Source organism: Apteryx mantelli, chromosome 1, assembly GCF_036417845.1.
Source record: "Apteryx mantelli isolate bAptMan1 chromosome 1, bAptMan1.hap1, whole genome shotgun sequence".
NCBI lineage: Eukaryota > Metazoa > Chordata > Aves > Apterygiformes > Apterygidae > Apteryx > Apteryx mantelli.
The window spans coordinates 75,400,999-75,414,562 of record NC_089978.1 but is presented as its reverse complement, the minus strand read 5'-3'; the positions used below and the strand labels follow the sequence as shown (position 1 = coordinate 75,414,562).

Below are 13,564 nucleotides of genomic sequence, written 5' to 3'. Positions count from 1 at the left end.
AAAAAGGGAGTGAGCTGAAACACATACCTAGCCACAGCTACCCAGGGCCAGGATGAGCCCACTGTGGCCTTGTTTACAAAGATTTTGCAGAGCCACCAGAGAACTGGCCTTATTATTATTGCTGATCATGCTCTGAGCTCATTTGCATAGAGGCAAAACCACTGAACCAGTGGGACTGCTTCTTAGTTACAGTAAGACCACTTTCCTCTCAAAGGGAGTTCTTAGTGGGTCTTAAAGAGCTTGTTATATTGCACTGGAACTAAACAGAGTGAGTCTGAGCTGCTTTCGTGTAAGTGAAAGTTGGCTCATGGGCTTTAGTGGAATTACTCCTGATTTACACTCATGTAATGGCAGAATCTAGCCCTATTTTATGAATATCAGTAAATGAGTAGCTTGTACTCTGTTATAACTGGCCTTTCACAGCATGTGAAGTAACATCTAAGCCTGTTCCTTGACTACCTTGGGACTATTACTGACGGGTTCCAGAGATTGCAAATTCTTTGCTTATGGCATTATTAGCTTATATGCCAGAAAAAGGTAACAAAATATGCTTGGATTCAAGAGACCAGTTACATCTTTTACCCAGACCACATCTTCAAAGAGCTCCCTAGTAGTCCTTAGTATGTACCCATTAGAAGCAGAACTTCAGTGTTAGCCAAGTATCTCAGTCTCCACCCATGTTCTGAATTGGATAGTGCAAATAGGCACACAGAGTGTCAGGCAGCAAACCTGATGCCTGTTTTTGGAAAATAAGTCTGAGTTCCTAGGAAACAGCAAGGTGTCTTTTTTGGAAAAAACACTTAAGTCTGTACCTGTTGTTTAAGTTTCTTTGTGGAGTGATAGTCAATCAAAGATAGTGATAAAGGGACAGATGCTTCTTCTGTAACCAGAGCAAAGAGTACACCAGTATCTGTCGCTGGTTGAATTACAGCATTTACTTCTATTTTCCAATTTGTCTTGGTTTCATTTCCAGAAGAAGGTTGCACTACAGGAAAAGAAATGCGTGGCAAGACAAACATAGGACTAACAGCTCAAATGGTAGTCAGTGTAATTTCTGCCTGGAGAAGAGGATAGATGGGATGAGCATATGGAGAGATTGCTACATTTCTTTTATACAAAAAAAGCCAGGGCATATGAACATATAATCAGAAAAGAAAATGACATCAGCTTTGTCTTGTTACCTTCCACATTCTGCTGCCTTTCAAGTCAAAAATGACAAGGTTAAGCTTTTTAATCACAAAGAGATTCATATTCCCACGGCTGCCAATCCATCATATTCAAAGAACTGCTGCAAGATAGGACACCCAATTTTTACATCTTTCTTGACTGTCAAAAGATGATTGAGGGATCTAAGTCCAAATCTGACACACAAGAAACACTTCTACAAAAGCCTGTATTAAACTGAAAAAGGATATAAGCAGCCCATATTGATCACCTAGTCACTACCTAATAATCAATTATCCAATGCTTGGGATGTTTTATCTCACTTGTTCAACTCTGAATTAAAAACTTGTTGGAATCTTTCTTACTGAGCCAGCACCCTTGTAATTTAAAAAGTGATGCTGGCTACGAAGAAAGATTTCAGTACTGTTTCTGTGACCAATAAACAAGTTCTTTATAAAGCTGACTGCTACAGAACCCCCCCAAAAGAGGATTATTGTTTGTAGGAAAAAAAAGAATATAAATATGCAGGTGCTGAGGACACTTTTCTGCTGAATGTTCTCAACTGCACTTCAGACGCTGCATTGTCTCTACTTTGCAGCTTTTGAATCTATGCAGTAAACAAGATGACAGACACCTGATACTCCCTAAGTTACAGTGGCACAGCAGAAAAACCCACATAACGCTGCACAGAAGGCTTCTGGAGAGGAGGACTTGTACACAGAACTAAAATAGATGGTTGGCACTTGTAATGGTTTAAAAGTACTGACAGTATATCACACATATAAACAAACAGAATAATCCAGACAAAGAAAAGGTGTCCTTCTGAACGCTAAATTAGTACGGTCAAGCTTGGTTTGAAACTTGCTATTACTGTATCTAGGCCAATTTCACCCAGCTCGTATCCATGAAAAGCTTAGGGTGTTTGTCCCAGGCGTAACAAGTATCACCCAATGATTAAAAGTAAATTTGATCTTGGGTATTTTGCTACAGACAATATTGATTTTCTGTCCATCATAAACCCAAGATGCAGCATTACGGCTTGCAGTTCTCCTTACTTAGGAGAAAACACTGGAAAGGCCTGGAACCAGCTACAGTGTTGATGGAGGGACTGTGAAGCCACTAACAATGCAGATGAGCTGGAGCATATGCCAGCCCAGATGTCAAATTGCTGAAGCCACACAGAGAGAACCCAATCAGTGCTGACCATATTCGCACTGGTTCTAACTAGCATATATAGGCCTTCCTTTGTTGTGAACCACAAGTTCAGCTATTCTTTTTCCATCCAGGCTGGCATACATGCAAGTTCTAAACTTTATTTTTGCTCTACCAAGTATGTCTCATATGACAGAACAACAGCTTAGAAATTAAAAAAAAAAAAAAAAAAAAAAAAAGTACTTACTGTAACTAAGATTAAATGCAGCAAAACCTCGGCCAGGATAGAAGGACCCTCGTCCTGCTACAGAAAAGCACTGCATCTTGTCATTCATCTTTATGGTCTCTTGGATAGTGGTATCCTCCCCATTCAGCCAGTTCCATGCCCGCATGCAACCATCCAGCCGAGGGTTTATCTAGGAAGATAAAACAGTATCTTGCAGCTTAAATTGCTATTCAGTGAATAACTGATTCCAGGTGCAGAGGAATCATATAAGACTGAAGTGTATTATGATATCAAATGCAAAAAGAAATCATTTCAACATGTTACCAGTATGTAACCCAATTGGCTGCAAGCCCAACCCTGCAGCCCCAAGTAAATAAGCAGTATTCCCCAGGGACCTCCCAAGATCAACTTGCCTCCACAGAATTGAAGGGCACTAGTAGCTAACGCAGGCCCCAACTTGGTTGTATTGATTCTGTTAGCCATTTCTACATGCTAAACATCATTATGGCATTTACTTCTAAAGCTCTGAAGCCAAAGCTTTTTAACACCCATAATTCTGCATTGCAAATACTGGATGCTAACTTGAGGTAAAAAGATCATACTTTGTGCCATTGCAAACAGCCTTCATGACACACAGCATGTTGGACCTGGCCATGGTATAAATTGCTATATTCTGGCTTTAGGGAGGGATGCCTAAGCCACAAGATGTGCACAGTACTCTGTACACACCTTGTTCGCTCCAGCTTCTAGTTATGTTATCCTGTACCCAAATGTTAGCACTAAAAGTGAGACAGTAGCTAAGGAGAAGGCTCCTTGTAAAGCCTCTAAATCAGCAATATTATCCCCAATTAACTGAGGCAGGGAGAGAATAAGTGTCCAAGGCAGGATAAAAATCTCAGGAGTTTTTGGCTCTCAGTCCTATGTTCAGACCACACCCCTAGTTTAATGTTTCAGACAAGCAGTGGCCCTGAATGACTTCTTGTAAGGAACAGAAGCCTCCCTCAGCCTGCTGCATTCCCAGTCATGGAGCCACAAGCTTGTCACCTCATTTAAAAATAAAGAGATGCCAATCTTGGCTTCAAGGTGCCAGCTGTGTGTGTGGTAGACATTCAAAACAAATTGAGCAGTAGCTATTTCAGAAATATAGCAATCAGCCAATCTCACCCAAAGAGTGCCTTTTATTTCTACACTCCACTTACTTCAACTGGGGGGAAATAAAGAGAAAAGAGCCCTGTTTTTCCTTGGGTCTTACTAAACAGAGACAGCAAAAGCAAGCAGTGGCAAAAGTATGGTATGATATACATGAAGCACAAATTTCAGTCACAGTGCAAAAAGTGCCCCAAAACTGCTCCAAAACCCAGCGGGCACAACCATCTCCTCGCACAGCCACAACACACCCACTGATACACCTGGGCCACTTCAAAGCCAGCAGGATCACTATTAGTTCTCAGGGCTTTACCACATGCCCCAATTTTGCTGTGTCCTAATTCTGCAGGCCAAGGGTGGAATAGATCTCACCCAAGCTTATCCATCAAAAAAAATCAGGAGTCTCACCTTCCCTACTGGCTTAGGCTCCCTCTATAGTCAATGGAGAGAAATGCGTATCCAGAAGGTGATAACTCCACCCATTTCAGGGCAGGCTGAACTGCTCTCAGGAAGGACCTACATTACCCCAAAAGAAGATGAAATCAAGCCCTTCACACATGCAACACAACCCAAATGATCATGCTATACTTACAGGTAGAATAAGGTCCTTTGTTTTGAAAGGAATGCCTCCTACTGTCAAATTCAGCTGATACAGTCCTTTGTCTAGAGTAAACAGGTCACCTGAGACAGCTATTTTCATAACTGCATCCCTGTTGACCTTTATAACCAAACTTCTTTCGAGTTCTTCGACAGAGATCTGAAGAAGTAAAATTGTAAATAGAAAAATTCAGTATAAAAAGAATTTAATATCTGCAGTCTCAACTAAAGACAGATACCACTAGTGAAATCACCAAGATGGAGAAATATTTTCTGTCCCTGAGCCTCTTTATTTACCGTCAAGTTAAATTCCACCTTGATACATAAATCTTTACTCTATAAAGAAACCTGGAGTTGCCTAGGCAAAGAGAGCCCAGCTACTTCAAAACAGCTAGATGAAAATATATAAGTGGATCAACTACTTGACATTTGTAAGCTGCTAAATAACAGTCCATGCAAAGTTTAAATGCAATAATGAGTTATTAATTAGTAACTTCCCATTGCAGCTGCATGCGAAAGGAAAAGCTGGGAAGACAGATAAGAGGATGTCTTTTGTTGGACCAGTGAAGGATAACACAGAAGCTTTCCAGCCATAGCAAGTCTAATCTTTAAATATGACTGCTGAAAAAAAGAACAACAGAAGATGGCATATCTGAAAGGGTAATAAAAATCTGAAATAGGCAATAATTTTTGTTTTGAAAGGTCTATGCAAGTTTTACCTCCACTTCTCTGAAGAGCTACTTTTAGGAAGAGTCTGTCACCACTGAAATTTCAAAAATCTGCCATAATTTTTATTGAACTGCTATACTTGGGGTATCGCATTGGCACAAAGAAGTGCCACAAGGTGCCTCATTGCAAAACAAGAGCCCAGGCTGCACAGAGAAACACTATAAAGCAGCCACCTCTGGGGAGGGAGAGGAGGAAGTCAGGCACAAACCTGATCTGTAACACCCTGCTTAACAGTGACATGGATTCTGTTACACACAGGACATTCTGGGGCTACAGAGGAAGGCAACCTCTTTCTTCTTGTAGGGCAGAAGAAAGTAGTAGCTATTTCATAATCTTTACCACAGCACTCCTCCTTCCCACTACATGACAGATGCTCATTCTTCATCTGTAAAGGTCTATTCCCTGGGACATCCAGATACTTGATTTAAAACCCTCTGCCAGTCAATCACTGTATAGAACCAAATATCTCATCAACAAGTTTAGCAGTTATTTAGACTTGTTCTTCCTTCACCCTGCTAAGTAGGTCAGGTCATGAGTATCTTTCTCTTCGCATTTTGAGAATACCTGTCCAAAGATTGTTTCGATCAGCCAAGCTGAGCTCCTTGTCTGTGGATGTAACGTAAAGAACGACAGGGTTGAGCATGTTTATACTTGGACACTCCCCTTGGATCGTCGTCTTAAGTAATGAAGATTAAGGGGATTTGATAGTTGAAAAGATTATTAACAGAATATCAAACTCTTTCCTTCTCATTCCAGTACAGCCTGGTTTATATTGTTAAAACACTGTTTACATCTGAAGGTTGCTCCATGCTGTATCCTGTAGGACATGAATTTACTTGTCTTAAATTTGCCTGTTTAAAGTAGCATCTACACTACCTCACTGTGTTCAGTGGAGACACATGAGCCAGTTTTAAATAGTCTTTTTTGGGTACTGAAAGGCTGTGAAGTCCACTCGATAAGCTGGGAACATTAGTGTGTGATCAGGTCCTGGCAGCCACAGCCAAACCAGTTTAGGTATGATAGCTGTCTAGCTAAAACCTCATTTGGGTGTCTCTACCCTGTGCTGTGGTCACCGCTATCCCACTGCACAGGGGTACAGAACGCCACAAGTTGCTGGCATGGACCGTCTCCCTGCTCCTAGCAGAGACCACAGGCAGCCATGGAACAAACAGGAGTGGAGGATGTGGAAAAGCTGGCTGAAGCAATGCCCCCGCTGTGTTTCCTCTATGAAGAAAACCTTCAACTTCCGGGGCGACAAGTGCTTCTAAAATTTTATTAAATGATATAAGAAGTATTAACATATAGATCTTAATTATATTCTTTTAAAAATTAGTCTGAGTTCTTAGCTGCTTCTGATCATTAAAATAAAAAAAAACAAATCAGTGGAAACTTTCATAGCAGAAGGGGTTAATCCCCATGGAAGTTCTTGAGGAATTCCAATTTAGGAAATTACATTCTGCCTACTTCGCACTGCCCTCAGGCAGTTTCAGCTGTGGTTCCTTATATTCAAAGCTTAATTGCTGGTGCACCACCATCACCTACAAACCAAAAGGGGAAGCATTTTAGTAGTGAGCAGACTGCTCTAATTCACTCCTACTGTTGTAAGGCTTAACTAGTTACTGCTGGCGGATAGTATGCTCTGAGACTTTCAGGTGGTTGGTTCTAGTAGCTAAGTGCTCCCATACAGTTTAGCCATAAGGACAGTCAGTTTTGTGTTTCAATTTCATGCTCTGTATAACTCATGGTGCACAGCCAGCCTGTCTGCTTTGTGCTGGAAAGCAAGTGGACAGCACTGAAAAGGGATTAGACTAGAGACAGCTGCAGGGTTAAAGCCAAATATGAGTCTGCTTATGACTGCTTAACTTTCAGCTCTGACATTTAACAGTGCAGGTAGTTGATTATTTTTGCTAACTATATTGTCCTCATATCAGCACTAAACTAAACATTGAAAATAACACAAAATGCTGATTGTTTTTTTGGAAATGCAACACAAACAGAAGGCAAATGTACCATCATCAATTCACACATGCCACTTCGTTCAGCTGCATTACACATAAATAATTGTATGAACAGTTTTTCCTGAGGTTTGATTGTTTGTGTTTTCAATGCTGGGAATGATCAGCTAAAAATAAATTAGAAGACATCAACATCAGAGAATACACCTAGGTAAGAATGTTGGCCTTAAGTTTTGACGATGTCTTAATATTTCCATAAAATTGTGCAATTTTTGTTCAAGAGACCAAAAGACATACGATGCTGATGGCTTTTTGATATGTTCTGCTTTTAAATAGCAACTGTCTTTTCATTTGCTGAAAGTTAAATAGTAAAATTACTATTTTCTCACAATCCTTATAAAGTTCCCACAAGGATCCAAAATTCACTGTTCCAGGCCTTACCAAAACTAAGGGCTTGATCCTACGCACACTGAAGTCCAGAGTAAAGCCCTGAAACTGCATTTAATGAGCCCGAGTTATGACCTCTGAAGGTTGTTTGGGTTGCACTTCACAGAATATGAGGCTGAAAAGTACACAGAGGTCCATACTTAAAATAACATGTGTGGCTACATGTTTCATAAAAGGAGCCACATAAAAATGCATAACCCTTCCTTGAAAGGATTTCCAAAATTAAAAACCATGCCAGACAGAGGAAAGAGGAGAAATCAAGGAAGGGAAGAATGAGAGGATCATGTTTATAGTTGCATGGCTCATCCATACAGATTAGAGGGTATTTAGAGATAGGGGCGACATTGACTGTTAAGCAATAGAGAAGAAAACACTGGCAGGGTGGAGGCAAGGGGAGAAAATGAAGCAGGGAAAGGAGAAACCAAGGACTAACAGGACCCCAGTGACACAAGCAGCATCCCAAATCTCAGAGGTGAGTGAACCATGAAGTCAAGAGACTAAAGGTTCCTTCCCATTACTGCTTTTCCTCTGTAGTTAAATCCTTCTGCCTTCAGCAAGCATCAGGCACAACATTAATAATTTAACTTTGGGAGACAGCTGCACCACCAGAGCTACAGCCATTGACTTCAGTGCCAAGCAAGCACTCCTGTGCCAGCACTGCATGATTCTCCCTCCTCTGCTCATACCATACTACATCTTTTGGCAGCTGCGAGGCCCTGCCCAGCCTATGCTGATGGCAGCACTGCTGATGGCAGTGGCAGCAATGCAGCACCTCTGCCCCCCTTCGGTGTGGCTGCTCTCTTCTAACACCACTCAGGGCAGGTGCTGCTGTCACAGCATCTGCAGCTTGGTCTGCACTGTCCCCAGAAGCTGCACAGAGTCTTGAAAAGAGTTTCCAGTGGATTTATACAATGTCTAAAAAAACCATGCACAGACAGTACCTGCTGCAGCAAGCAGTCTGATCTCAAACAGGCAATTTCTTGGTGACAGTGGTACACGGGGATAAGACCCCTAGTTGAATGGCAGGAGACTGGCAATTGTAAATATCACCTTTAGGCAATAAGCACTTTTATCATATTGCCTTCTCCGCCTGCAGGAAGCGAACACAGCCTTTGCACTGTTTACCCTGTAACTCCTATGCGTTTGAACATGCCTGTATTACTTAAAGAAAGAAAACAAATTCCAGACATCTCCCCCAAAACTGATACAGGAAAGTTTGCAATTACTTCACAGAAAGGTCTGGCACTTAATAATTATGTTACACTCCTATGTTAAATGGTTTAACCAGACAATAACTGTTTTATGTGACTGCCAAATCAGCCCAGTGGCATCAATTCCAGTTTTTACTTCTTCCTTCACAACTCTAAAGGCCAGGCCATACCATCCTCCCCCTGCAGGCAATTAGAGATCACTGTATTTCAGATTAGCAGAAAGAATCTTTAATTTAGTAAGAACTGGCTTGAGGCTATTCCTACCTGTAAAGATACGGCACATTATACATTTTACCTGTAGCTTCGGTGAACCTCTACCACTCTGCATTTGAAATCCAAAATTATTTGTTTCATTGACAGTAAGGAACTGAATTAAACATCACTTCATGTACTGGAAATATTACCAAATGTCAGCAGTTGACAATACATGCACTCAAGGACAATCTATCTGTTCATTAGGGAAAAAAAAAATTTCCACCTTGCTTTTTTTTTTAAACATACAATTCTGAAATTTTTACACTAAAAAAGGTTTAAAACAGAAATAATTCCACAGTTACCAATATCTGTGTTTCTCTCATATGTAAGTTAACTCAGAACTTCTCATCCATTTCCCAAAACACATCAACTTAACTAACGATCAAAAGATCTAATAGTAAAAATTAAGTATGGAAAAATGAAAGTGTGGAGGGGAAAGGCACAAGTGAGAAGATGCATATATAAAATCCTAACCTATTATAGATCATACTGCAGGAGGTTTTAGTGATCCTGTCACCAACGGCAACACCCAAGTATATGATACTTCCCTAATCATCAGGAGACATTCTGAGAGAGTGTCAAGAACATGAATCCATACAAGCTCCAAAATGGAGCACATCTTGTGAGATTGCTGGGATTATGTTTCTAGTAAGCAGAGATCCATTTATTTTCTAATAGACTATGTCTTTACACGGGACTTTACATGGACTATTTTGTATTTAAATAAGCCTTCAGAGTTTAAGAAAGGATACTATAGCATAAGAAATCACAGGCCAGAACAGAGCCCTGTGAAAAAACAAAACAAAACAAAAAACAAGAAAACCAACAACAAAAAAAACCCAAACCAAACACACCACACATCAAACAAACCAGCCTTGGAAACTTTCTTAAATGAAAAACTAAAGAGCTTTTTCCCTCTTCCTCCCTTCCTACACCCACCCAGAGGGTGTCTTCTTGAACAGTTAAAGCCAACTTAGCACCGATCCGTCTCAGAGGAGGCACTGTGCCTGCTCTATTTATGCTAGCATTGTGCAAACTAGTGATGCACTCTAGTTTACCCTGGATGTAAAGAATAATTCAATTTGTTAGAAGAAATACACTATACTGTTATTTATACCATAGAACGTATAATATACCAGCATGCAAGCAAAAGCTCTGACCACTGAAATAATAGGTTGAAAAGGCATCTTCTCGAAAATACAAATACACAAAAGCTTGCTACACTTGACAGAGCCCAGCAGGAACATGCAAAGAAAGCGTAAGATCGCAGAAGTGGTCTATACTCACTGTTTGCCACATGCCATGGTTGATAAGTGGTCCACTGCTGGTCACGCGGCCTATCCCATTGTATTTCAGCTGCAGCTCTAACCGTCCTTTGCGCAAAGCCAAGACTACCCATGTGCTGTCTTGATGGCCTCCAGCAAAGAAAAGGATACCTTCAGGATCAAACGTTCTAAAGTCGAACTCAGCCACAAGTCTGACCACACAGGTGTCAAGAAATAAATTAGTTATGCAGAGTTCAGAAACCACAAAGTACTTCCATACAGATAGCATCAATTCTAATAGTTATAAAGCACTGTTAAAATGCACTAGCTTTTAATGCATTTCTGAAAGACTTCAGCTTGAAGAGGGATTTTAACATGAAGTCATGACTAAAGAATACATTACTGTACTTCAGCAATTATCTTAGGAGCTCTGTGGTCAAGACTGAGTCTCTCAATTACTGGTTTGGATAATGTTTAGCATAACAGGACTCCATAATCCAAACAAATAATGATGATCATAGTAGTAAGTGTTATTTTAACAACTTAACTGCATCGCATACATTAAAGCTGCCATTCAAAATTGTCCTCACCTTGTCGGTTGTTTCCTTTTAAAACGCAGTCTGATAACAGGGGTTCCACTGAACATCCTCCCCAGGTATAACGATTTAATACTTTTTGCAACAGCAAAAGGCACACATGGTATAATGTTCTATAATCAAAACATATTTTCCTCACACAACAGAAAGAAGAGAATCGAACAGTATGCCTTTTTTTTTTTTCTTTCAAACATATAGTCGCTACACATATAGTAGTTTAGGGCACTTTAATGGTTATACTCTCAAAAGACAGTCATTTCAATCCTGAGGACATTTCCTCCTTCTTTCTCTCCTCACTCCTATTCATCCACCATGGAAGAATGTTTCCCATTGCAAAATGAAACCATTCTCATAAGGTACAGCACATCTTCTACTGCAGCGTAGTACTTGCAACAAAAAATGTGCTAAGAACCTGCTATTGGTTGGTTTATGCAGAAGCAGCCTGTGCCACTGAAGCCCACCCACCTCAAATGACTGAAGCATGAAAGTGTAAAGCGCAAGTGCTGTTCTGTAACTTAAACCATATGCCCTGAGACCTCCGCACCGTCTTACTGGGTCTAATATAGAAAAGCTTGTGCAGCCAGGGGTAACTCACAGCCAAATGGGGGACAGGCAGTGCTATCACTGCCATGGTCTTTTCAGAATAGGATAGGAGAAGAGCTTGAGAAACTTCAAGTGAACATCCCCCTGTACAATGTTAATGAGATCCTCCTTCTCAGGAGAGCTACTGTCCTCAGTAGAGCCTCCTTCCCAGCTTGCATGACCTTAGCAGTACAGTTCTCTTCTACTGCTCACTCAGCTCGAATGGCTTTGGTGCAGAGCTTCACCAATTATTCTTAATTGCAGTATAAAAGAAAGGTCTGCTCTGCAGTTACTGGAAAAAGACTAACTTACCTCACAGGTGTTCATGTCTTGGGAAAGTTTTACTCCCCCTCTGCCATCACAGTGACAGGTGTAACTTCCTGGCAAGTTAACACAGGTCTGTTCACAGAGCTGCTCTTCACATTCATCTATATCTGCAGAAAACCAGCAAAGGAGAGAGGAGAAAACAGAAATTTTGTTTGTTTAAACATGAATCATCTGTAGCAAAAAAAAAAAAAAAAGTTATTGGTGCTGTTTTGCTGCACCTTCCATTTGAATGTGCCCAAGTACTCCATAGCCAGTACTTACCCTGTACCACATCCTTACAGGAGGGAAGAGCTAGTATTAGCATCTGCACAAATCTGTTTTCACACACAGATTTAAGCTGTCCAGAGCTACACAGCAAGTCAGTGGGAAGGCTGGAAGAGAAACTCATCTTCTGGTCTGCTGGTTCAGAGCCCTAGGCTTTAACTTCTAGACAAGACTTCCTCCCTTCAGACCCCTTCTGCTACTCCTATGCTGACTGGCTCCTGCTCCTTCAACTCAGGGTAGCAGGGACTGCTTGCGCTGCTTGCTTCATTGCTACTCAGCAGCAATGGATCCTTAATAGACAAGCAATAGCTGAATTTCTCATTCATTATTTTCTTTTTCTTTTCCTTTCTTCTTCTTTCTTTCTTCTTTTTTCTTTCTGCTTTTTTTCTTTCTTCTTAGCACATTCTTTTTCTTTGGCATGTTTTCAGCCACTTTATAAACAAATGCAGGAAAAAAATTGTGATGGCCCACAGAGATCTCTTCAGGCTCAGATAAACACCTCAAGCCCCATAGGGCTGGTGGATGTGTGATTCAAGTCATTACACTAACTTAGAAAAAGGCAGGGAGCAATGCTAGTTTTGGAATACTTTCAAAACTTACTCAGTTGAGAAAGCTTGCAGGCTATGTAGCCAGCAGAACTGTACATAGTCCCATGCATATTAAGCTCCTAGTTCAGAGAAATACCATATGACAGGTTTTGAAAGAACAACAGCTACTGCTCTGTTACTTTTCATGTCCTACAAAGAAAGACAGCAATATGCACAGATGCTTCTGAGCTTCTACCAGATCTTGTACTTGTCATAAATTCAAGAAATCTCAGTGACTCCAGCTTGTACAGCTTGATTCAAGCCAAAAAAGATGACTGCAAACTTAATGTATTTGCTCACAACTAGTGAAAGGCAACAGAAGTCTAGTGTCTAAGCAAGATGAAAAAAAACTTTTAATAAAGTGTACAGTTAAACTTCTGTGTTTTTATAGCTTTAAAGCATGTGATAAATGCTAACATGATATTACTTCATGATCTTACCTTGACAAGTCTTTCTCAACTCATCATATTTGTAGCCTGCATCACAAAGACATTTGTATGAGCTTATTAAATTTTTACAGCGAGCTTCTCCACAGATGTCTGCTGATGCTGTGCATTCATCTATGTCTGCAAAACCAAACAATTAAACAATACCCCTTCAGATGAACATAATCACTTCAGAGTTCACACAGTGGAGTGGGCTCGGGGTCAAGTGATGTGACTATTATTTTCATAACTGAAAAACTAATATCTTTAAGAATCTACCTTCAGTGTTAGCTAGCTATAAGAAACGATTTCAGGTTTCCAAAATCAGTTGTTTCTCTCTTTAAGTCATTAACCACTTTTAGAAAAAAACAATGCAAAGTGAACCAGAAGAAAAACTGTAAAAAAAATAAAATAAATAAAATCCAAAAAGCCACTCTGTTCAGGGGCACAAAGTCCAGGATAAAGAGCAGAAATCAGGAAATGACAAAAGCAGTCTGATTTTTAACATAACACAAAAGGAACACTTAACAACCACAGAATTTTGTTCTCCTTCCTCAGACAACCAAACAATCCTTTTTCACATTTACTAAATCAAGATCTAAATCTGCTGATCTGCAGTGATAAAGGAGAGTTGAA

The 13,564-nt window shown here is 40.3% G+C and overlaps 1 protein-coding gene across 4 annotated transcripts in view; it reads right to left on the bottom strand.

The window, feature by feature from the left end:
* Nucleotides 1-13,564, bottom strand: part of GAS6 (growth arrest specific 6) — a 52,420-nt gene that overhangs the window by 12,678 nt on the left and 26,178 nt on the right. For all 4 annotated transcript variants that reach the window (XM_067295482.1, XM_067295488.1, XM_067295493.1 and 1 more), the window contains 7 exons: nt 12,944-13,069; nt 11,638-11,759; nt 10,738-10,856; nt 10,170-10,359; nt 4,281-4,445; nt 2,564-2,732; nt 813-985 (listed from right to left, as the gene is read on the bottom strand). In XM_067295482.1, the coding sequence (XP_067151583.1) occupies nt 813-985; nt 2,564-2,732; nt 4,281-4,445; nt 10,170-10,359; nt 10,738-10,856; nt 11,638-11,759; nt 12,944-13,069 (1,064 nt within the window). The remainder of the gene's footprint in view (nt 1-812; nt 986-2,563; nt 2,733-4,280; nt 4,446-10,169; nt 10,360-10,737; nt 10,857-11,637; nt 11,760-12,943; nt 13,070-13,564) is intronic.